This window comes from Salmo trutta, chromosome 3 (assembly GCF_901001165.1).
Source record: "Salmo trutta chromosome 3, fSalTru1.1, whole genome shotgun sequence".
Classification (NCBI taxonomy): domain Eukaryota; kingdom Metazoa; phylum Chordata; class Actinopteri; order Salmoniformes; family Salmonidae; genus Salmo; species Salmo trutta.
In genome coordinates, this window is record NC_042959.1 from 30,509,172 (window position 1) to 30,532,494 (window position 23,323).

Below are 23,323 nucleotides of genomic sequence, written 5' to 3' on the forward strand. Positions count from 1 at the left end.
AATGGATAATAACCTCTTTTCATTCGGTTACAACGAAGCAGTGTACAACACAAAAACCTGTCCGTTGGCACGCCCACCCTATGAATTAATTCAATAACCCTGCTTGATGCCAACTAACAGTAAGGGGTGATTGATTCATCATCATTAAAAGACTGCAATAAGATTGCTATCTTCATAATATCAATAATGTCAACAATCTTCAGTAGGCCTATATCCATTCTATACTGACCCTCTCAGTAAAAGGAACACCAGAATCATTTAATGAAAAACGTTTTTGGCTTGACATAGGTGTATATATATATCCAATTTATAGTGAAATAGGTATATGAACTAGTCAAGAACTCAACCAAACTTACAGGTCTTTTGCATTTTATTTGGCTTAAGCAATACTTTTTCTAAAAATGTAAATAAAAACATAGTTACCAAGGCCACAAAACAATATTGCAAAAGATAATGAAAAAAAGCAATGAATTTCATGCATCTACTGTAATGTATATTTTTATTTGTTGAATGAGTTAAAAAAAAGTAACAGTACAGAGAGGAGGGAGAGTGCAATAGTAAATGCGGAAAACGCCTCCAATTGTTTGCCTCAACAATGGAATGGAACATAGACATGGAATGTGCAAAAAGAATGTCAGAGACAATACAACTTTTAGAACTATGTATAATTATCTGGATTCTGAGGACAAGCAAGGTCTCTTGCCTTTCATTGTACCCCCTATGCTTATGGGTAATTCTTTGGCTGACAGGTGACCAAGGGCCTCATATTACCCATCACTTGTTTACACACAAACCAGTTAACCTAATCCCGATTTTTTTTGGTTAAATTCTCAAAAGATCACAATCTAATTTCAAGTGATCCTCTGTATAGTGAAATCTTACATAACATCTTTGGAACATTCATTCCTCAAGTAAGTGCCACTTAACTAACGTTTCTCAACCAACCATTCAATTTCAGAAGTAACGCAATACATATTTGGTCGAGTTCCAAGGGAGAACAGTGGTGCATCTAAAGTGGGCTTATAAAAACATAAAATGAGAGATATTACAGTAGGATTCCAAGCCTGGAATAAAACACAAAAGCAAAAACAGTACAACAACAAGGAATCCCTGACATGGATAAAGGGGAAGCAAATAAGGAGCATGCTGCAAAACTGGGAATGGGATGGAATGTGCACAAGGCCACAGAGCGGTACAAAGAGACCAGCATAAAGTCAAGAAGATCTGGCTACATGTATACCCCATTACAGCAGAGCATAGTTAAATTCCATCAGGAGGATAAATTGCTCAAGTCTAATTTGACTTAAAAGCCTCCATGCAAGCCTCTCAGTAATAAGCATTGGTCACAAAGGATACACAGATTATGATGCATTGAAATCCATGGCATGTCCAATAACAATGCATTACTTGGGTCTAGGGTGTCTAAGTAAACATCACTGGGTTGTCTTTACAGACAAGGAGGAGTGTGCGAATGGCAGTGTCAGTCAGTGTTAAAAACAGGTCCGGAGGATTAAACAACCCCATGGGTATGAGATAATGCACCTTTGCCCCAGATACTCCGTAAGACTATGGTCTCATCTTGATGTAGATAGAGTGATGTAGTGTACAATTGTGCGATTGAAAAGATGCTGGTGTATGTGCATTATGTTGACCTCCCACTGCCATTGTAATCATGTGTTGGTGTTGTAACTGCACCTTGCCAGTGCTATATGTCGGTTCCATGTGATAGCATGGTAAGGCTTTAGTGCTGGGATGTGTGCATGTTGTATTGCAATGAGATAAAGAGGCCATCTAGCTGGATTTCTTCATCTTAGCCACCGCTGGCCTCGACTTATTCAACACCACAGTGGCCTGAAAGAAAAGAAGGACATAATTAAATTGCATTGAATGAAACATTTAAATAAGGGTACTTGAATTACTTCTAAGGACATTTTGATTCTTACCAAAAGTTTACAAACAACAACGCTTAGCTTTTTTTTTTTTTACAGTCCAACTGCATACTCTGTGCACCAACTGTAGTGGGCCTTGTCTCATGTCCCACCCACACCTACAATTCAAAAGATGTTCTCACCTGCTGCAGTATGACACCTGCCGTCTGGTCGATGGCTCCCCCCAGCCCCCGGTATTTTCCCGAATAGCGTATGAAGGCCCAGGTGAGCATGGCGACCATGGCTAGGCCCAAGACACAGTCACATGCAAAAGCAATGGTAGCCAGGCCGATGAAGAGCAATAGCCCTGACAGCACGTACAGGAAGCACACAAGGACAAACAGCACTGCAGGTGTCCGGAATGCAGTGAAGACATTCTTTGACTTTCAAAGAGAAATAAAATAAAATATTAATCAAAAGGTTTATCTGTAAACTTAACTTCAATAATTCTACCTTTTATGTATCCACAGTAAATTTAAAATGGAAAATAAAATGTTTACTGACAAAAATGGATCTGGTGCCAAGTGATATCCCTGGGTTGTGAATCAGTCTCTCTTACCTCATTGTGCTTTCTGAAAGACTGCCACAGCTCTACCAACTCGGCCTCAAGCTGGTCTTGGTAGCGGTCACAGAACTCCTGTCCTCCCATCTTCTTGGTGGAGGAGAAGACATGGAGGGACTCCTGGAGGAAGAAGTGGTGCTTCTCCTCCAGAGAGGCAGGAGCCACATAGGGAAGGTCTCCCCCACAGACCTTTAGGACGATAGAGAGATTAATACAGAATGCAAGGCCTTAAGTGTTAAGAGGAATTTTTCTTTCAGATAAAAAAAATGCACATAGCTTTCTTTGCCAAGAACACAAACCCACCTTCTCCATGTTCTTGTAATACTGGTCTTTGGCTGCCGCCACAGCAGCCAGGTTGTTGGCCTCTGCTGTGGCCTTGTGTGAGAGAGATGCAATGTACATTTACTGGTAGTGGACTAGTGACATTCAACAAAAACTCAATAACCTCAAATATGAACATGTCTGTTGGAAGAGCAATATAGCATTTACATTACATCTCTCAAAGATGTGTAATCCTGAAATCTAAGTGATAAATGGATGTGTACCAGCAGCATGGACTTTGGGTGTGGTAGGTCTTCACCCTGGTAGATCTTGATGTACGCCTGAAATCAAACATTACACCGTCAAACACAACATAATGATACAAACCTGGCAGTCAGGAACCTCAGAGGGATAAAAACACAGTCTCACCTTGAAGAACTCCAGCAGGCCCCTGCAGGTGACCTTGTTGCCGTTGATCTCTTTCTCAGCCAGGTTGTCTGGCTGCAGCAGCGTGGGGATGAGGTTGCGTAGCTCCTCTTTAAACTCTGGAGCCACATCTGATACACAGGTTTGAAACCGATTAAGTTCCTTCCTCAGACACTCAGGTGGTTATCATTAGATGGATTAACAAGATGTACAAGGAGCAACCATACCACTAAGCTGGCCCTTGAAAGCAGGGCTGGTGGCCACCTTCAACCCAGGATGTGGTAGCAGGAAACAGTTGATGGAGGTGAAGCAGGAATGAATGTGTTCCCTCACTGTCTGTAGTTCCTCATGCTGGGTCTCTTTCACCTGCACAACATCACAAATACTGGTTACTATCACCAATGCACACTTAAACCTGGCAAAATGTACTCTCTCATCTTACACAGTGCAGCACCAACAACATCAAATTGTACCCTAAAAAGGGTCTAGTACCTGTAGACGTTTATCAAGGAACTCACTGCCTCCCTGCAGACCATATTTATATTCATAGGGAAAGCTCCAATCCCTGATTAGGAACATCAGAGACTGAGAAAATGGGAGAATGGAGCGACCAATATATATTAAAAACAAGGCACATATAATAATGCACTTTTAGTTAGCAAATATTATATCTTAAGCAGAGTCAAAAGGAACTTAAAGATGATTGGTCTAGATTCTAAATAACCAATTGCTTTGTGTTTATAAGACTTTTGCTTCTCATACCTGAAATGGCTTCAGGAAGATTTCATCCATAGCGAGGCGTCCATACTCTGTGAATAGCTGGAAGAAGACAGAACATAAATAATGTCATTCATTATGCAGAGGAAATCAAATAAATGACAAAAATGTACTTTAGGTACATTCAAATTCTCTGATTTTGAATGAGCACATTGATATCCAAAACCCGTGACAGGTTTTTCAATTCCCTGATATTTCCATGCCCCTTGGGGAGCAATGCTCTCAGGTTGTGGAACATGTTAGTCTGTCTGACACCAGACCACGCGCACAATGTGAGCTGTGTACACACTGTTGGGTCTGAACACCCTGTTTATTTTTTAACTCTTATTGAGTCCAATGTTTACATTAGTTTTAGAGCTGTTTTGAGCAATCAAGCTGATTGAGTCCTCTTGCTACTTGGATTTGAAAAACGAATAGTTGCAACGCAAGGTGGTGGGGCTGGAGGGATGTGTATGTTTCAGTGAGAGAGACCCAGAGAACCAACCACTGCAAGAGCACAGCCCCTTTCATTATCGGAAAATTACAGTGCCTCCCGAGAATCGAGTCAGAAAGAGTCTGTCGTTTCAGCCAGGCAAACATGTTACTGCTGAGGAAGACAGACCTGCAGCTGCTGCAGATCATCTTCCTGAATGTTCTGTGAGAGGTTGTAGATCTGCAAGAGAGAAACAATCACAACCATATTACATAAATGTTTTTAAAAAGTAACACCAATTGTAACAAATTACATGAGTGCATAGCAGACCACCTGTATTGAGCTGGTCATGGTACTGAGGGCAAAGATTGTGGCACAATCTTTCACGGTGGACTGGTTGTCAAATGCACCCTGGGTGTCCATCAGTAATACAGCCACCTATAGAGGGCAGATATCAATCCATCAATCAAATGCATAATACCAACACAAACATTACAATTTGCATACTTTTGTGTTCCAATGGCCATATCATTTTTTTGCACAATCATTCCAAGGAGCATAGTTTTGAATGTTGGAGTCAGTACCTCCGTCCCATCACGTTTCTCTACCAGGAAGACCTCACTCCACAGCTGGATGCCGGTGGTCTCTGGCTCTGAGCCCCCCCTCCATTTGAACCCAGTCAGGGGCTCATCCTCCTGACCCAGCCACTCCTCACCATGCTTCTGGAGGAATACAGACATCACTACACATTACTGACTGGCCAGCAGCCCTGGGATTAAGTCTGACATCAGGAAACAATTCACTTCACAGGTAGAGATGGTATGTGATATAGAACGAATGACACACTGAACTTTGAACCAAGTGTGGGTGTACATGTTCCATTTTCAGAAACACTGACCTTCCTGTACATGTAGCGGAGCATGAAGTCCAGAATGAAGCTCTTGCCTTTCCGGAAGGCCCCGGCCACCGAGAGCACCACCACATGTTTATCCCGAACCTCCGGTGCAAGCAGAACCCGTCCTAAAGCCTCTGTGTCCAAGGCAAAGGAGTGATCCTTCTTGCACACTGTCACAATCTGGACTGGCCCTGGCTCACTCCCCATCGCTCCCTGTGGGTGACGGGACAGACATCCACATTTTGACTTATGTGTAGGTACTTATCTGAGGCGTGAATTGTTTCATGTTAGTGTCGGTTAGATGTAGGCCTGTCTCACATCAAGCTGATATCAACGCTGATGATACTGTATAACTACTGGGTGTTACAACTCTGGTAACTTGTTATGCCATTATATTTGGACATGTCATCTCACTTCTTGTATAAACAATTCAAGCTCAAACTGAGGCCATGAAAGACAGTAACAGAATTTTTATTCTTTTTTTCCCCCATAAGGAAAACCCAATGAGAAATGACTCATACACAGATACTCTTTAGATCATTAGACAATGTTGGTCTATGTGCAGGACTGTGTCTAAATAATGTGTGATACATCAACCCTGCTGCGAGCTAATGCATGCTCCACGCGGAGATTCCTTTAGCCCTCTCAATGAGGCTCTTTGTTGCAGTGCTAGTAGCCACCCTTGCCGAAAGGGGGGGAAAGGCAAATAGGGCTATATCAATCAACACAACATTACAATTCCTTACCTGGCTGGAAGCTACATCAATATTCCACCTTACTAGACATTCTTAGATCAGAATAAAATGAATGTGCTCACACACTATTACATTCCTCCTGTCATAGACAAGATAGCCAATTAGCAATTATGACCGGTGCTCTGAAGGTGTGGCACCATGACTGTCTGACAGGCAGTGTACAGAGTAACAAAGGCATTTGCATGACTGAAACAGGCTTCGCTTATCTGTGTAACTAGCTAACAGTACATAGAAAGGCCCAAACAATTGCACACTCCTTTTATACTACTACCAGTCTAGACCAATAGCAATTTGATACATTGAGGGCATTAGTTGGCAAGTAAAATTATTGAGCAATCTAGCTAGTTGACACGGCACAGTACAATATTTTAGCTAAGTAGCTAACGTTACTGACCGCACGCTGAAATTAGCGAGGCTTTTTTTCTGCGAGCTAAAAGCAACTAGCTAACAAAAACATTCTCACAATTGTTAAGGATAGTTTACTGTTCATGAACAGTCGTGATTTATGAACTGAAACACTGTTTTACCTTTGGTATCCCAAATGAGCGAATTTCACAGGAACAAGCTAGATAGCTATGAGTCAGAAAAATAACAACACTGCAACCATGAAAACTTTCCAACTACGAATTGTCACTTCCGCGTCCGATCGCCTTGTAGTTTTAGTGTCGATCAATGGCCTAATCCCGGGAAGTAGTTAAACTACATTTACAAAGATTCTCCAGACAATAATCCTTACGCTAAGAATGATGGTAAATGTAGTTTTACCGAAGTGCTACGAACGCGGAATATAAAGTGTGGTTATGCCATCAACACCACACCCAAAATCGACTTTCCTACATAGCTATGATTTTTTCAACATGTTAATCTTGCGCTTTGGCTCTTGACATAATACCTAGACGGGCACAAATAAAAATGTGCATTTATTTCGGTTACTTGTTATTTCCAGTCAGATCCAGTCAGTCTGCACATTGAATCCAAGGAACGTAAAGATCTTTAGAAATATAAAATAAAATATAGAAATATTTGATTCCTTGATAGATTCCCATAAAGTATTTGAAAAAGGTTTACATGATAAAATGGTTTGAACACTGCATTCGTACAAAAAAAATATGAACAGTTCCTATAAGAGTTTGGTGCTTTATTGTTAATACAATTATGAAATGAAAAAGAGATGAATGAATGACAAATGTCTAATGTTTCTTTCTAAACACAGACATAGCCTATAAAATAAATTCTGCACAATAATAAGTGTTCAATAAAAGATGCACCTGATAAAGAGATTATTATAAAATCAGATTCAGGATTCAGAATTGAACATAACTTTCTTTGTCCCCTGAATCTGAGAGTGGATTAATAGGCAGTAGATTTCTCATGCTATCATTCATCTGTAGTATTCCAGCAAAATATAGAGGTATTGATTCTTATCACTACAGCGTCAATACTTTCCCTCCTCAATTTATACCAAAAGCATATGCCAATGTCTGGTATATGTCAATGCATGTGGCGAGTGGCTTAAAGTTCACATGCATCAGGTAGGGTGGCTTGGATGTGCAATCATAGTAGCTACAGTATATCACTTTATGACAGAAAATCAAATCTCAGGCAGTGTCAAAATGTCAGCACACAGCAACGTATTGCCAATTAATATTACTCAGGTTGCACATAATCTCCTTACATCACAGTGTAGTTCAGTCTATTGGTCCATTTGTTTAGACCACACTGCATGTCCTTATCTGTAGATCAGTCTAATGTCCACCCCCTGCCAGGTCCAGAAGTGACCCAGCAGCCTCTTGGGCCTCAGCATCCAGCTGCAGGATCTCTACGGTCTCCAGATCCAGTTCAGTGTCCCCGGGCAGGACCAGAAACTGGTACTGGTGATACTGGTAGTAGTGTAACTCTATGTAGCCACTGTCTGACAGGGGGTCTTTCTCCATCTCCTCACCAACCTCTTCCTCATATTCCATTGCCTCCATGTTGACCACCACCTCATGGTCAGGGGTCAGAGGGCAAGGTGGATTTGAGGAGAGAGGTGGGTTGTCTAAGGTCAAGGCTGGGGTAGAGGGGGAGGAGAAGAGGAGAGTTTGACAAAGGGAATCTGTGTGAGAGAGACCCAAAATAGTTTTTATACTGTACATTGAAAAATGTGGCACATCAACATCCATGTGGTTGATGTGCAATTGTTTATAATAGTGTCCTATACAGTGGAACAATTGAACAGTTTAAAGAGATTACAGTAGGTCTGGGTATTGCTAGGGACCTCACGATACATTATCATGATACTAAGGTAATGATAGAATTGCGATTTTTACAATCCTATATGTATTGTGATTCAATTCTGCATTTTATTACAATTTACTGTTCCAAACATGTTCCTCACAAAACAGTGCATTCGGATAGTATTCAGACCCCTTGAATTTTTCCACATTTTGTTACGTTACAGCCTTATTCTATAATTAGATAGCCTTATTCTCCAGAAATGTTCGATCGGGTTCAAGTCAGGGCTCTGGCTCGGCCACTCAAGGACATTCAGAGAATTATCCCGAAGCCACTCATGCGTTGTTTTGGCTTTGTGCTTAGGGTTGTTGTCCGATTGGAAGGTGAACCTTCGCCCCAGTCTGAGGTCCTGAGTGCTCTGTAGCAGGTTTTCATCAAGGATCTCTCTGTACTTTGCTCTGTTCATTGTTCCCTCGATCCTGACTAGTCTCCCAGTCCCTGCCACTGAAAAACATCCCCATAGCATAATGCTGCCACCGCCATGATTCACCGTAGGGATGGTACCAGGTTTCCTCTAGACGTGACACTTGGCATTCAGGCCAAGGAGTTCAATCTTGGTTCCATCAGACCAGAGAATCTTATTGCTCATGGTCTAAGAGTCCTTTAGGGGGCTTTTGGCAAAATCCAAGTGGGCTATCGTGCCTTTTACTGAGGAGTGGCTTCCGTCTGGCTACTCTACCATAAAGGCCTGATTGGTAGAGTGCTGCAGAGATGGTTGTCCTTCTAGAGGGTTCTCCCATCTCCACAGAGGAACTATGGAGCTCTATCAGACTGACCCTTGGGTTCTTGGTCACCTCCCTGACCAAGGCCCTTCTCCCCCGATTGCTCAGTTTGGCCGGGCGGTCAGCTCTAGGAAGAGTCTTCGTGGTTCCAAACTTCTTCCATTTAAGAATGATGGAGGCCACTGTGTTCTTGGCGACCTTCAATGCTGCAGAAATGTTTGGTTACCCTTCCCCAGATCTGTGTCTTGACACAATCCTGTCTCTGAGCTTTGAGGAGAATTTATTCGACCTGATGGCTTGGATTTTGCTCTGACATGCACTGCCAACTGTGGGGCCTTATATAGAGAGCTGTGTGCCTTTCCAAATCATGTCCAATCAATTGAATTTACCACAAGTGGACTCCAAATCAAGTTGTAGAAACATCTCAAGAATGATAAATGGTAACAGGGTGCACCTAAGCTCAATTCCGAGTCTCATAGCAAAGGGTCTGAATACTTATGTAAATAAGATGCTGAGGCCCAAGAGGCTGCTGGGTCACTTCTGGACCTGGCAGGGGCTGGACATTAGACTGATCTAGAGATTTAGAAAGAAACATACCTGTCTATATAAGGTCCCACAGTTGACAGCGTTTGTCAGAGCAGAAACTACACCATGAAGTCCAAGGAACTTTCCGTAGATCTCTGAGATAGAATTGTGATGAGGCATCCATCTGGGGAAAGGTATAAAACAATTTCTAGAGTGTTGAAGGTTTCCAAGAGCTCAGTGGTCTCCATCATTCGGAAATGGAAAACAATATTGAACTACACAGACTCTGCTTAGAGCTGGCCATCCAACCAAGAAACCGGGAAAGAAGAACTACAGAGTTAATTGGCTGAGAAGGGAGAACCTGCAAAAAGGACAACAGTCTCTACAGCACTTCACCAATATGGGCTTTTTGGAAGAGTGGCCAGACGGAAGCCACGCCTAAGAAAAAGGCACATGACAGCCTGCCTAGAGTTTGCAAAAAGGCAGATGAAAGACTCCAAGCAAAACATTCTGTGGTCTGATGAGACAAAAATTGAACTCTTTGGCCTGAATGCAAAGCGCTATGTCTGGAGAAAACCAGGCACAAATCATCACCCATCTAACACCATCCCTACCATGAAGCATGATGGTGGCAGCATCATGCTATGGGAATGTTATTCAGCGGCAGGGACTGTGAGACTGGTAAGGATAGAGGGAACAATGAATAGAGCCTAATACAGGCAAATCCTTGATGAGAACCTGCTTCAGAGTGCAAACGACCTTGGAACTTAAATCTTCGCCCCAGTCTAACAGGACAATGACCCCAAGCTTACAGCCAAAGCAACGCTGGAATAGCTTCAGAACAAGAATGTTAAAGTCCTTGAGTGGTCCAGCCAAATCCCAGACTTGAATCCTATTGAAAATCTATGGAAAGACTTGAAGATTGCTGTTCACCACCACTCCCCATCTAACTTAAGAGCATGAGAAACTCTGAAAGGAAGAATGGTATAAAATCCCCAAATCCAGCTGTGCAAAGCTGATACAAACATACCCAAGACGACTCAAAGCTGTAATCGCCTCAAAGTATGACGCAGGGGTGTGATTACTTATGGAAATAAGATATTTCTGTATTTCATTCTCAATCAATTTGCCCAATTATTTTAAAACACGTTTTCACTTTGTCATTATGGGGTATTGTGCTTAGATAGGTGAGATATACAGTACCAGTCAAAAGTTTGGACACACCTACTCATTCAAGGGTTTTTCTTTATTTTTACTATTTTCTACATTGTAGAATAATATTGAAGACACAAAACTATGAAATAACACATGTAGTAACCAAAAACAAGGTTAAAAAAAATACATATATATTTTAGTTTCTTCAAAGTAGCCACCCTTTGCCTTGACAGCTTTGCACACTCTTGGCATTCTCTCAACCAGCACCTTGAGGTAGTCACTAGGAATGCTTTTCCAACAGTTTGAAGGAGTTCCCACATATCCTGAGCACTTGTTGCCTGCTTTTCCTTCACTCTGCGGTCCAACTCATCCCAAATCATCTTAATTGGGTTGAGGTCGGGTGATTGTGGAGGCCAGGTCATCTGATGCAGCACTCCATCACTCTCCGACTTGGTCAAATAGCCCTTACACAGCCTGGAGGTGTGTTGGGTCATTGTCCTGTTGGGAAACAAATGATAGTCCCACTAAGCACAACCCAGATGGGATGGCGTAACGCTGCAGAATTCTGTGGTAGCCATTCTGGTTAAGTGGGACTTAAATTCTAAATAAATCACTGACAGTGTCACCAGCAAAGCACCCTCACACCATCACACCTCCTCCTCCTCAATGCTTCACGACGGGAACCACACATGCGGAGATCATCTGTCCACCTAATCTGCGTCTCACATAGACACAGCGGTTGGAAGCAAAAATCTCAAATTCGGACTCATCAGACCAAAGGACAGATTTCCACCGGTCTATTGCTCGTGTTTCTTGGCCCAAGCAAGTCTCGTCTTCTTATTGGTGTCCTTTAGTAGTGGTTTCTTTGCAGCAATTCAACCATGAAGGGCTGATTCCCACAGTCTCCTATGAACAGTTGATGTTGAGATTTGTCTGTTACTTGAAATCTGTGAAGCATTTATTTAGGCTGCAATTTCTGAGGCTGGTAACTCTAATGAACTTATCCTCTGCAGCAGAGGTAACTCTGGGTCTTCCAATCCTGTGGCGGTCCTCATGAGAGCCAATTTCATCATAGCTCTTTATGGTTTTTGTAACTGCACTTGAAGAAACTTTTCCAGATTGACTGACCTTCATATCTTAAAGTAATGATGGACTGTCGTTTCTTCTTCGCTTATTTGAGCTGTTCTTGCCATAATATATGGACTTGATCTTTTACCAAATAGGCCTATCTTCTGTATACCACCCCTACCTTGTCACAACAAAACTGATTGGTTCAAATGTATTAAGGAAAGAAATTCCACAAATTAATAAGGCACACCTGTTAATTGAAATGCATTCCAGGTGACTACCTCATGAAGCTGGTTGAGAGAATGCCAAGAGTGTGCATAGCTGTCATCAAGGCAAAGGGTGGCTACCTTGAAGAATCTAAAATCTAAAATATATTTTGATTTGTTTAACACTTTTTTGGTTACTACATGATTCCACTTGTTTTATTTAATAGTTTTGATGTCTTTACTATTATTCTACAATGTAGAAAATAGTAAAATTAAAGAAAAACCCTGGAATGAGTAGGTGTGTTCCAACTTGACTGGTATATATATATATATATATATATTTTACAAATCAATACTTGGAGTCAAAGTATCGATATAATATCATCCAAAATAACATCGCAATATGTAACTATCATTTTTTTCCACCCATCACTACATTACAGTGTATACCCTGTAGACAATCTAAGTGGAACGTAGGGAGTTTACTGGCCTTGGCCAAAACCAGTTTTACATAAGCACTGCACTAAAAGAGAGTGACATACAGAACTGAGCCAGCGTGTTGCTATGGCTATAGGTTGCCAAGGTAATAGAAGGTTGTTGTCAAGACAACAGCACACAAACTCACCAACCATGCAACATGCAGAGAAAGGGTTAGAAAAAATAAAAAATAAAAATCAGCAGACGAGTTAAGGCGTAATAGATAGATCAATTGTTCCTCAATTGAAAATAAGTATTTAGATTAAACTATGAATGAAAAATTAAGAGGAAACTGACATCTTAAAAAAAACATTTGTAAGAGGCCCTACAATACTGTCAGGGGCTGTAGTTTACCCCAAAGTTCAGCATGGTTATCAAGATCTATGAGGCTGACATGCTTAGTGATGGAGGAGGGCTAACCTGAGATCTCCACAGTGTCACACACCATAGATACTTCGTAATCAGCTCCCTCCAACCTGCTCCATGGACACACAGGACAGAGAGGGATGACAAACACAGTTAGTTGGACTACTGGTAAGGGTCTGATTGGGCTGTGATAAGTCTACTACTGTCAGACAAATCATTAACTGACATTCATTAACCAACAAGTCTTTGGGTAAATTGGTCATGTTAAGTCACGGTTAGAAGGCTTTTTGATATTTAACACTGAACTAAACTGCAAATGTGTTTGTTCATACTCACAACGCAGGGTTGTTTAGTAAGTTACTGTTGGTTCCGTGGTAATAACGCGCTTTCCTGAGCACCTCCAGAAGAGCATGTCGATATTCTGGACACACACACCACAGTGAGCCCTTCCCCACCAACTGAAAAAGAAATCATACACCATCTTCAATATCACTAAACACCATAATTTCAAACCAAAAATTAGACCATGCAAACTGACACATTGAAGACCAGTGAACACATCTCACCTGGCTCTTGTCCCTGTGAATCCGACGGAAGCTCTTACTCAGAGACAGGTTGTGTCGAACAGAGTTTCTCCATCCCCCAGGTGCTGCTCTGTAGTAGGGGAAGCTGTTCACTATCCACTCATAGATACCCTTTACTGGGAGCCTCTTGTCTGGCGAGTCCTCTATCGCCATGAAGATTAGACTGCTAAAGGAGTAAGGGGGCTTGGATGGGGAGGGAGGAAGGTGTGGGGTAGGTATGGGATCCTGGGGCTCCAGCTGAGACAGTGGTGTCGTTTTGGGCAGGGGCTGCAGGGGAAGCAAGTTGCCTCTTTGATGCAGCCAGTTGAGGCAGGTCAAGTCATCTTCGTCAGATGTGGTTAGAGAGTTTAGGCAGTGCGAGTTTTGTCCATCAAGGAACAAAGGTGGGGACAAGGTGTGTAAAAGAGGGGAGAGAGGTTCAGTCTTGAGGTGAATTGAAGCTGGGGATGTGGGACAAAGTGAAGTAGGGGATGGTGGGATCGATAGAGGAGACAGAGGGAGTGAAACATGAACAGTGGAAGAAGTTTGCAAAAGAGAGGAAGAGAAAGGCAGGCAGTGGTAGAGAGTGGCAGGATAAGGAAGAGATATAGGGAGGAGTGGCAGTGTGTGAGAATCACTCTCCATCTCTCTACCAGCAGCAGACTTCTTATACACTCATTCAATAGTTGATCTGTTGGGCAAAGCAGAACAGACAAACATTATTTCAATGGCATGGTGACAAATTCAGCACAAGTTGATGGCAATGCATTTACACAATTAGAAAAATGTAGACAAACCAAATTTATAATAGCCTTAGTAGATCAGATCAGATGGTAGACCAGATCAGTCTACTGGTTCCCAACCTGGAGTACATGTACCCCATTGTACCGAGTGGCACAGCGGTCTAAGGCACTGCATCACAGTGCTTGAGGCGTCACTACAGACCCGGGTTTGACCCCAGGCTGTGTCACAGCTGGCCGTGACTGGGAGACCCATGAGGCGGCGCACAATTGGCCCAGCGTCGCCCTGTGGTGGGCCGGGCGCATGCACGCTGTCACGGTCGCCAGGTGTACGATGTTTTCTCCGACACATTGGTGCGGCTGGCTTCCAGGTTAAGCGTGTATTGTGTCAAGCTTGGTTGGGTCGGGATTCGGAGGACGCACGGCTCTCCCAAGTCCGTACCGGAGTTGCAGCAATGGGACAAGACCAATTGGATACCACGAAATTGTGGAGAAAAAAGCTATATATGTATTTTTTAATGTATTGCGGGCCAGATTGAAGTGCCGGGCGGGCCGTACTTTGCCTCCCCTTGCCATAGGGGGTACTTGGGAAGACTCAAAAGACCTACTGGTAAAATGCACACGAGGAAGTACTTTGTGGGTTCTCCGGACTGAGCAAAATGTGATTCGGGGTACAGTAACCAAAAAAGGTTGGGAATCACCTTTTGAATTTAAAAATAAAATAAACAATCGCTCTTTAAAAGCGTCAATGTGCACTCCCTGCACAAAGAACCTTCACTTGGTAAGAATAAAAAAATACATTAGCTAACAAGTTATAGATTAAGACAAAAGTGTGAACAAAGTCCTCCCCGTTTCACTTCTGTAACGGATAAATGATTTAGCTATAACCAAGTTACTCGCATTCAGACAGCTAGCAAATAGGCATTGGACAGGTGCATGCATAAAATCCTTTTGATTGGAAAACAACTTATTTTCATAAGGGTAAATGGAACATTCTGCCCATAAAGCCTCATGGTGCTCAACAAAGCTGCTCAATATGCTCATACTTCGGAAAATGGCGGTAGAATATAAAGTTACATTTAGCACAATCAGTCAAGCAGTCTTTGGTCAAATACCCCTCTGGAGCTGACAAATACTTCGGAATAAAAAAAAGACAATGCATGTCTTACCTATAAAGCAACGTAAATAGTTGTCAGGGGATATTAGTAAAAGTCTTGAGTCATGCTAAATCTCCCATTCAACGGTTTAAAATATTGTCGGAGAACCATACAAAGAATCTAAATCTAATTCCCGACTTTCCGCGATCTCTTCCAGGGTTCCCTTGGAAACCAAAAGGACGCTTTGCAGATTGCACGCCGCCTGCGCGTTCCCGCCTTAAAGATACAGTTCTGTCTTTTCCCAACAAGTTCTTTATTTTACTAGGCAAGTCAGTTAAGAACAAAATGTTTATTTACAATGGACGGCCTACCCCTGCCAAACCCTAACGACGCTGGGCCAATTGTGCGCTGCCCTATGGGACTCCCAATCACAGCTGGTTGTGATACAGCCTGGAATCAAACCAGGGTCTGTAGTGACACCTCTAGCACTGTGATGCAGTGCCTTAGACCGCTGCGTCACTCGGGAGCCCCTAAATTCAGGATAATCCAACTGAGCGACAGACATGTTTTCATTTTCAACATTACATTCAGTTAAAATGACAGAGACATGGTTAAAATTCTATTTTATTTTTACAACAAAAAATATATATATATTTGAATTGTTCATGCTCGACAAAGTTTAGATAAATAATAAAAGGAGGGATTAACAGAGAAGGCTAAAATGCAGAAGAGGGCACTGTTAGCACATCCTCCAAGTCCCCCCTCTCCCCTGTTACTATTCCCCAGGTCAATGCTGTAAATTTGTGTGTTCTCAGTCAACTTACCTGGTAAAATAAAAAAGTAGCTCAATCATTTTCCATTTAACCACATTGCAACATTTCTGGTAAGCCCAAACAGACAACATACACAAGAAACTTTAGAGGAAGATCTGGAGTGTGACATCAAAGGTTTATCATAAGCATAATTTCATGAATACAAAGCCCTTCTTTATAAATAAGGTAGCCAAAAATTACTGTCTGTAAAACACTCATTGTGACAAGTGATGTCTTGCATACAAAAGTCTCACCTACAGAAGTAAAAAATAAAATTTTATTTTTAAGCTTTAACCCACAAGCTGAACACAAGATACAGCTCGATATCCATCATCCTGTTTCCCCTGGCAGATGAGCTGGTATGTAGGTAAATGACACTCGCAAGAGCCACGTTTGTAGAAAGCATCAAAATGTGTGTTTTTTTAAAGTTCGATACCAATGGCCCCCAGGGTCAGACCCCGTACCAGGTCACCTGACCAGATGTGAGGTGAGCCAGTAGATAATGATTGGCTGAAAGGCTGCGGTGGCCACGGTGATGTACAGGCGGAGTCTTGGTTTGGCTGTCGCCCCAGCCCCCATGGAGTCATGGGAGAGAGACGACAGAATCTTCATTTTGAGAGAGCGGACCTGATGGGGTGATGAAAATGCTGTTTACTCTTAAAGTTTAAAGTAAAATAAACTAATTAAACCATGTCAACTTGCCTACAATCTTGCATTAAGCATGCATTACTAGGTAAGACAATATCTGAAACAGTTTGAGTTCTGAAGTACTTACAATGAAAAACATAAGAGCACAAGATGACCAGGTGAGAACCACTAGGTACCCATCACTGCCAAACAGCAGACCACCCAGCACTGTGAAAATCATCCTAAAACAAAGAATCATCATGCTAAAAAAACAAAACAGAGGTATAGCAGTAATGTGTGAACAAATGTAACAACGTGAGGTAAAAAAAATATATCTTACAGAATGTAGATCTATTGGAGCCCTTACCCAACATATTTGTATCCACTGTAGGCAAAGAGGTCAAAAACGGATAGGTCAGAGTGAACAGAGAGAATGTAGAGACACAGCAACATGACCGAGACCTCTATGACTACCCACACCAAAGCAGTGCTGGCACAAAGACCAAGGACCTCTGGACTGAACCTGCCATTGAAGAAAACAATAATAATGGGGGAAGAACTTCAGTTTGTTGATTAATTTACAAATAGAGACAAATACAATGTATTAATTTCATTAACACAGTATCTGTAACATTACAGAAATCATATATTTGCTTGACCATGTCTGTACAGTTGTAAAGAAAAAGTAGTTGAAGTAACCTCTTCTGAATGCCAAGGGCCACCCCAGCTAGCAAAATGTAGGTGATGAAAGCCATTGCTGAAAAACAATACAGTAATAACCAAAACAATTCAAAGTGTGTATTCCAATTCAAAAGATTCCGTCATGAAGGATGAATGATATTAAACATCTTTCTGATATCATAAAATTAACTTACAAGGTATGTAAAGGTCGGGTGCATTCACATCATGCCTGGGTGTGAGAGGAGTGTCTCTGTGGTAACGAACTTCCCAGTCCTATTGACATTACAATATGTGCAAGAAATTTACACCTCATAGAAAAGCCATATAGTTTTTGCTGAACCTAACATTTAAAATCAGGTCACAGAATGTCTAACAATTTCTCTAAATCTGAGTATGGAACATGTGTGGAAACTGATCAGGCTTGTTAATATAAAACATTGATGAAACAAATGCAGCGGTCCTTTTTACATCTGTAATCTTCTGTGTGACATCAACATCAAAACACACAAGTGCTAGCCGAGTGATTATCTTGTTTGGAGGCCTGACTATTTGATAGGCGCAAGAGAACATGAGACGAGACGAAGGTGGAACGCCGAGACATTCTCCATGACCTTGACACACCAGTGTGTGCTACAGTGCTGTTGGGTATCATACTCTGTGGAACATCAAGTGTAAGGACGTGATATGGTGCGTTTGGTGTAATAAAACGACTTCATTACCTGATGTGTGTACGGGAACATGAGGAGCAGTAGTTTCCTCATTACATATTTGGAATCGACGGCAAAGAAGTACTTCAGCTTGTTCACAGACACGTACCTGCTGATCTGAAGAGAGAGATTGCGCAAATTAATTTCTCTGTCAAAGACGGTTGGCGCAGCCTCATCCAGCATCAAGAGACGGACAGAGAAATGTTTCATAATGCTAAGGAACAAATCAACAGTGGGCTCCATCAGGCACAAACTGAGCCAAAGTAACAGATGCAGACCAGCTCTAGAACTCATGTGGCTACCTTATGCACGGCTAAACATAACAATCCTATCTTTATCCATATCTGGCTGAAGCATTTTCCTAAAACCTCATCCCGAGTTGATCTGAAAGGATCCTTCGGAAAGTATTTCAGACCCCTTGACTTTTTCCACATTTTGTTAGGTGACAGCTTTATTCTAAAATTGATTTTTAAATTTTTTTTTAAAAGTTTCTCCCTCAATCAATCTACACACAATACCCCATATTGACAAAGCAAAAACTGTTTAGAAATTTCCGCTAATTTATTAAAAATAAAAAGGTAAATATCCCATTTACATAATTATTCAGACCCTTTACTCAGTACTTTGTCGAAGCACCTTTGGCAGCGATTTCAACCGCGAGTCTTCTTGGGTATGACGCTACAAGCTTGGCAAACATCCATTTGTGAATTTTCTCTCATTCTTCTCTGCAGATCCTCTCAAGTTCTGTCAGGTTGGATGGGGAGCGTTGGTGCACAGCTATTTTCAGGTCTCTCCTAAGATGTTCGATCAGGTTCAAGTCCAGGCTCTGGCTGGGTGACTCAAGGACACTTAGAGAGACTTGTCCCAAAGCCACTCCTTCGATGTCTTGGCTGTGTGCTTAGGGTCATTGTCCTGTTGGAAGGTGAACCTTAACCTGCTCAGGGCCTCAGACCTCAGACTGGGGTGTTCATCAACGATCTCTGTACTTTGTATATTTGCCTCGATCCTGACTAGTCTCCCAGTCCCTGCCACTGAAAAACATTCCCACAGCATGATACTGCCACCACCATGCTTCATCGTAGGGAGGGTGCCAGGTTTCCTCCTTATGTGATGCTTGGCATTCAGGCCAAGGAGTTCAATCTTGGTTTAATCAGACCAGAGAATCTTGTTTCTCATGGCCAGAGTCCTTTAGATGCCCTTTGGCAAACTCCTAGCAGGTGGTCATGTACCTTTTACTGAGGAGTGGCTTCCATCTGGCCACTCTACCAAAAAGGCCTGACTGGTGGAGTGCAGCAGAGATGGTTGTCTTTCTGGAAGGTTCTCCCATCTCCAGAGGAACTCTGGAGCTCTGTCAGAGGGACCATCGTGTTCTTGGTCACCTCCCTGACCAAGGCCCTTGTCCCCCGATTGCTCAGTTTGGACGGGTGGCCAGCTCTAGGAAGAGTCTTGGTGGTTCCAAACTTCTTCCATTTAAGAATGATGGAGGCCACTGTGTTCTTGAGGATCTTCAATGCTGCAGACATTGGTTGCATACTTCCCCAGATCTGTGCCTCGACACAATCCTGTCTCAGAGATTTAGGGACAATTCCTTCGATCTCACGGCTTGGTTTTTGCTCTGACATGCACTGTCAACTGTGGGACCTTATATAGACAGATGTGTGCCTTTCCAAATCATGTCCAATCAATTGAATTTATCACAGGTGGACACCAATGAAGTTGTAGAAACATCAAGGATGATCAATGGAAACAGGATGCACCTGAGCTCAATTTCGAGTCCCATAGCAAAGGGTCTGAATACTTATGAAAATAAAGGTATATGTTTTTTTATTTTTAATAAATTAGCAAAAAAATTGGTTTTCACTTTGTCATTATGGGGTATTGTGTGTAAATTGCTGAGGAAATTGTTTCATTTCATCCATTTTAGAATATGGGTGTAAGGTAACAAAATGTGGAAAAAGTGGTCTGAATACTTTCCGAAGGCACTGTACCTGCAGCAACTCTAGTGCATTCAGCTGCTAGTTTTTTGGAATGTAGCCATCGTCCTAATGAAACTGAGAACAGCCTCTGTGATTCTCTCACCTCCTTGTTAACAATATCCTTTCCCTGGTTGGCCAGGGAAGAGCCATACATCATGGCTGCACTGGCCATTGGGTCAGCAAACAGGTTGTTGACCCCAGCATCCCCTGGTCCTCCAACTGGAGCCCCTCCCATGTTGTATCCAGGAGTGTAATAACCCTGATTGTTCATTGGTGGCGCTGCAGAACTGGTATCTTCAAAGAGGAGAGGGTCCCTGGTGTGTGGACCTGCACGAGCTCTTGGCTTTACTACAGAGGGATGAAATGAGATGGAGATTTGTCCCTCTGTAGTATTGTATGACGTCATATCAGAAATATTTTGTATTGAAAATGTGAAAAATTACTTCATACACTATCTGTCAAAGGTTTGGACACACTCATTCAAGGGTATTTCTTTATTTTTTACCATGTTCTACATTGTAGAATAATAGTGAAGACATCAAAACTATGAAATAACACATATGGAATCATGTAACCAAAAAAAAAAGTGTTAAACAAATCAAAATACATTTTACATTTTATATTTGAGATTCTTCAAAGTAGCCACCCTTTGCCTTGACAGCTATGCACACGCTTGGCATTCTCTCAACCAGCTTCGTGAGGTAGTCACCTGGAATGCATTTCAATTAACAGGTGTGCCTTGTTAATTTGTGGAATTTCTTTCCTTAATGTGTTTGAGCCAATCAGTTGTGTTGTGACAAGGTAAGGGTGGTATACAGAAGACAGCCTATTTGGTAAGAGACAAAGTCCAGATTATGGCAAGAACAGCTCAAATAAGCAAAGAGAAATGACAGTCCATCATTACTTCGAGACATGAAGGTCAGTCAATCCGGAATATTTCAAGAACTTTGAAAGTTTCTTCAAGTGCAGTCACAAAGACGATCAAGCGCTATGATGAAAGTTCATTAGAGTTACCAGGCACAGAAACTGCAGCCCAAATAAATGTGTCAGAGCTCAAGTAACAGACACATCTCAACATCAACTGTTCATAGACTTCGTGAATCAGGCCTTTATGGTAAAATTACTGCAAATAAACCACTACTAAAGGACACCAATAAGAAGAAGAGACTTGCTTGGGCCAAGAAACATGGAGCAATGGACATTAGACAAATGGAAATGTGTCCTTTGGTCTGGAGTCCAAATTTGAGATTTTTGGATCCAACCGCCATGTCTTTGTAAGACGCGGTGTGGGTGAACGGATGATCTCCGCATGTGTATTTCCCACCGTAAAGCATGGAGGAGGTGGTGTTATGGTGTGTGGGTGCTTTGCTGGTGACACTGTCTGATTTACTTAGCCATCTGGTTAAGTGTGCCTTGAATTCTAACACAGAATTCTGCAGCGATACGCCATACCATCTGGTTTGCGCTCAGTGGGACCATAATTTGTTTTTCAACAGAACAATAACCCAACACACCTCCAGGCTGTGTAAGGGCTATTTGACCAAGAAGTGATGGAGTGCTGCATCCGATGACCTGGCCTCCACAATCCCCCGACCTCAACCATATTGAGATGGTTTGGGATGAGTCGGACTGCAGTGTGACGGAAAAGCAGCCAACGAGTGCTCAGATTATGTGTGAACTCCTTCAAGACTGTTGGAAAAGCATTCCAGGTGAAGCTGGTTGAGAGAATGCCAAGAGTGTGCAAAGCTGTCATCAAGGCAAAGGGTGGCTATTTGATTTGTTTAACACTTTTTTGGTTTCTACATGATTCCATGTGTTATTTCATAGTTGATGTCTTCACTATTATTCCACAATGTATAAACGTTCTCTTATATGGAGGCGGAGTTGACTTTTGATGACTGGTTTCTGGATCTGTTAGCAACAACATTTTGTCACCATAAATCGATTCTTCTAAAGACGTACATTTTGAACACGCTTACCTGTAATTATGTTTGTCCTGTACAACTGCGGTCCTTCCGCGAGGTGCTGAAATTCATACTTTTAACTTTTTGCGAATACAACCGACATTTTCCTCGTTGCTCATACAACCTAAACAGAGATTAAATTGTTTCAGTGCAATCCGGGATCATTGGGACGTCAACGGAAAAAAGAAAATCGGTGGTTGTATTCGCTACAAGTTTGTATTTTAAGTATTCATTTCGGCACCCCGCGGAAGGAATGCACGTGTACAGAACAAACAGATACCGTTAAGCGTTTTCAGAATCGACTGATGGTGACTCAATGTTGTTGCTAGCAAATTCCGCGACCAGTCATGAAAACCCAACTCAGCATCCATATAAGAGAATGGAGTTGAGCCGGGGTTCCTCAACTATGGTGGAGCACGACAATACTGAGTCCCAAAGCAATTATGAGACTCAAAAAGAGTGACAATAATGAGTATTCAACCTGTAGCATGATGCAATGACAGCCTTGCTTGCCTAACTCTAGCTAGCTCCAGGGAACATTTTAGCTGTAACTAACGTTACTTACCACTTGCTCTGTAACCATGATGTGGAAGGTCCATTGTAAACAGCTGTTCAAAAATAGAAACACAATATTCTGGTTTGATAACGGCCTGCAACGCTTCTTCATACGTTGCTGGATCTTCACATCCAATAACGTTAATTAACTAGCTATTTTCAATGCTGTACACTAACGTCACTAGCTAGCAAGCTATAGCTGTTTTCTCTTGCTAATGTGTGCTAGCTAACTGAGAGATGGTTCGTTTTTGCCACCATTTCTGTGAGAACAATCGACAGTTAATTAACGTAGAATAACATATTTCAACGTACACAATTATATTTAAAAATATATATATAATAACACTATGACCTAGTTACTCATGGAATAAAATATAAACTATATAAAAAGTCCAATCTTACACCTACCTACGTAGGCTGGTGCTTCGTAGAACCCGCCCCTTTTACTTTACCTTAACCTATTATTGGTCTCCTTCTCTGCCTGCGTGGCAGCGTGGATAACCATTTGGCTAATTGGAATCCCTTGGACGTCCCAACTCTGACGTTAACCCTTGTTGAAGTTAACATCTAAAATACTTAGGGTAAAATGTAATTATTTATTTCAGAAATTCTGACATTGATAAAGTTTAAGTATATTTCATTCAACTGCTAATAATATTAGGTCAATTTCATATTCGCAAATGCAAATTGATAATTCAAAACCTAATTTGTGATGAATTTGAATTTCAACAACATGGCACTACTTTAACTAAAATGAAAAACAAAAAGGCAATTAAAACTTGTTGTATTATT

General features: G+C 41.9%; 3 protein-coding genes across 5 annotated transcripts; all 3 read right to left on the reverse strand.

Moving 5' to 3' along the window:
- Positions 1-352: 352 nt before the first annotated feature.
- On the reverse strand, positions 353-6,648 carry LOC115172452 (atlastin-3). Of its 2 annotated transcripts, none has more exons than XM_029729917.1 (14): positions 6,544-6,648; positions 5,265-5,474; positions 4,951-5,085; positions 4,700-4,804; positions 4,556-4,606; positions 3,940-3,996; positions 3,670-3,762; positions 3,405-3,543; positions 3,181-3,308; positions 3,036-3,092; positions 2,794-2,865; positions 2,488-2,679; positions 2,072-2,311; positions 353-1,851 (listed from the first exon to the last, which is right to left on the reverse strand). In XM_029729917.1, exons 2-14 carry the CDS (start codon positions 5,466-5,468, stop codon positions 1,792-1,794), a joined length of 1,533 nt encoding a protein of 510 aa, XP_029585777.1. In that variant the 5' UTR covers positions 5,469-5,474; positions 6,544-6,648; the 3' UTR covers positions 353-1,791. The 2 variants fall into 2 exon arrangements, with proteins under 2 accessions (XP_029585777.1, XP_029585767.1); XM_029729907.1 differs by having other exon boundaries at positions 4,951-5,088.
- A 489-nt stretch (positions 6,649-7,137) lies between these two features.
- LOC115172483 (forkhead box protein N2-like) lies at positions 7,138-15,518 on the reverse strand. 2 transcript variants are annotated; one of them, XM_029729971.1, is made up of 5 exons: positions 15,282-15,518; positions 13,376-14,063; positions 13,146-13,267; positions 12,864-12,919; positions 7,138-8,066 (listed from the first exon to the last, which is right to left on the reverse strand). In XM_029729971.1, the coding sequence occupies exons 2-5, from the start codon at positions 14,015-14,017 to the stop codon at positions 7,762-7,764; spliced, it is 1,125 nt and encodes a 374-aa protein (XP_029585831.1). In that variant the 5' UTR covers positions 14,018-14,063; positions 15,282-15,518; the 3' UTR covers positions 7,138-7,761. The 2 variants fall into 2 exon arrangements, with proteins under 2 accessions (XP_029585831.1, XP_029585822.1); XM_029729962.1 differs by having other exon boundaries at positions 7,138-8,111.
- A 299-nt stretch (positions 15,519-15,817) lies between these two features.
- Positions 15,818-22,976, reverse strand: LOC115172494 (protein YIF1A). Its single transcript, XM_029729983.1, has 9 exons — positions 22,940-22,976; positions 22,542-22,584; positions 20,116-20,360; positions 18,049-18,153; positions 17,524-17,602; positions 17,348-17,405; positions 17,016-17,171; positions 16,797-16,890; positions 15,818-16,648 (listed from the first exon to the last, which is right to left on the reverse strand). The coding sequence occupies exons 2-9, from the start codon at positions 22,573-22,575 to the stop codon at positions 16,490-16,492; spliced, it is 930 nt and encodes a 309-aa protein (XP_029585843.1). The 5' UTR covers positions 22,576-22,584; positions 22,940-22,976; the 3' UTR covers positions 15,818-16,489.
- Positions 22,977-23,323: the final 347 nt, after the last annotated feature.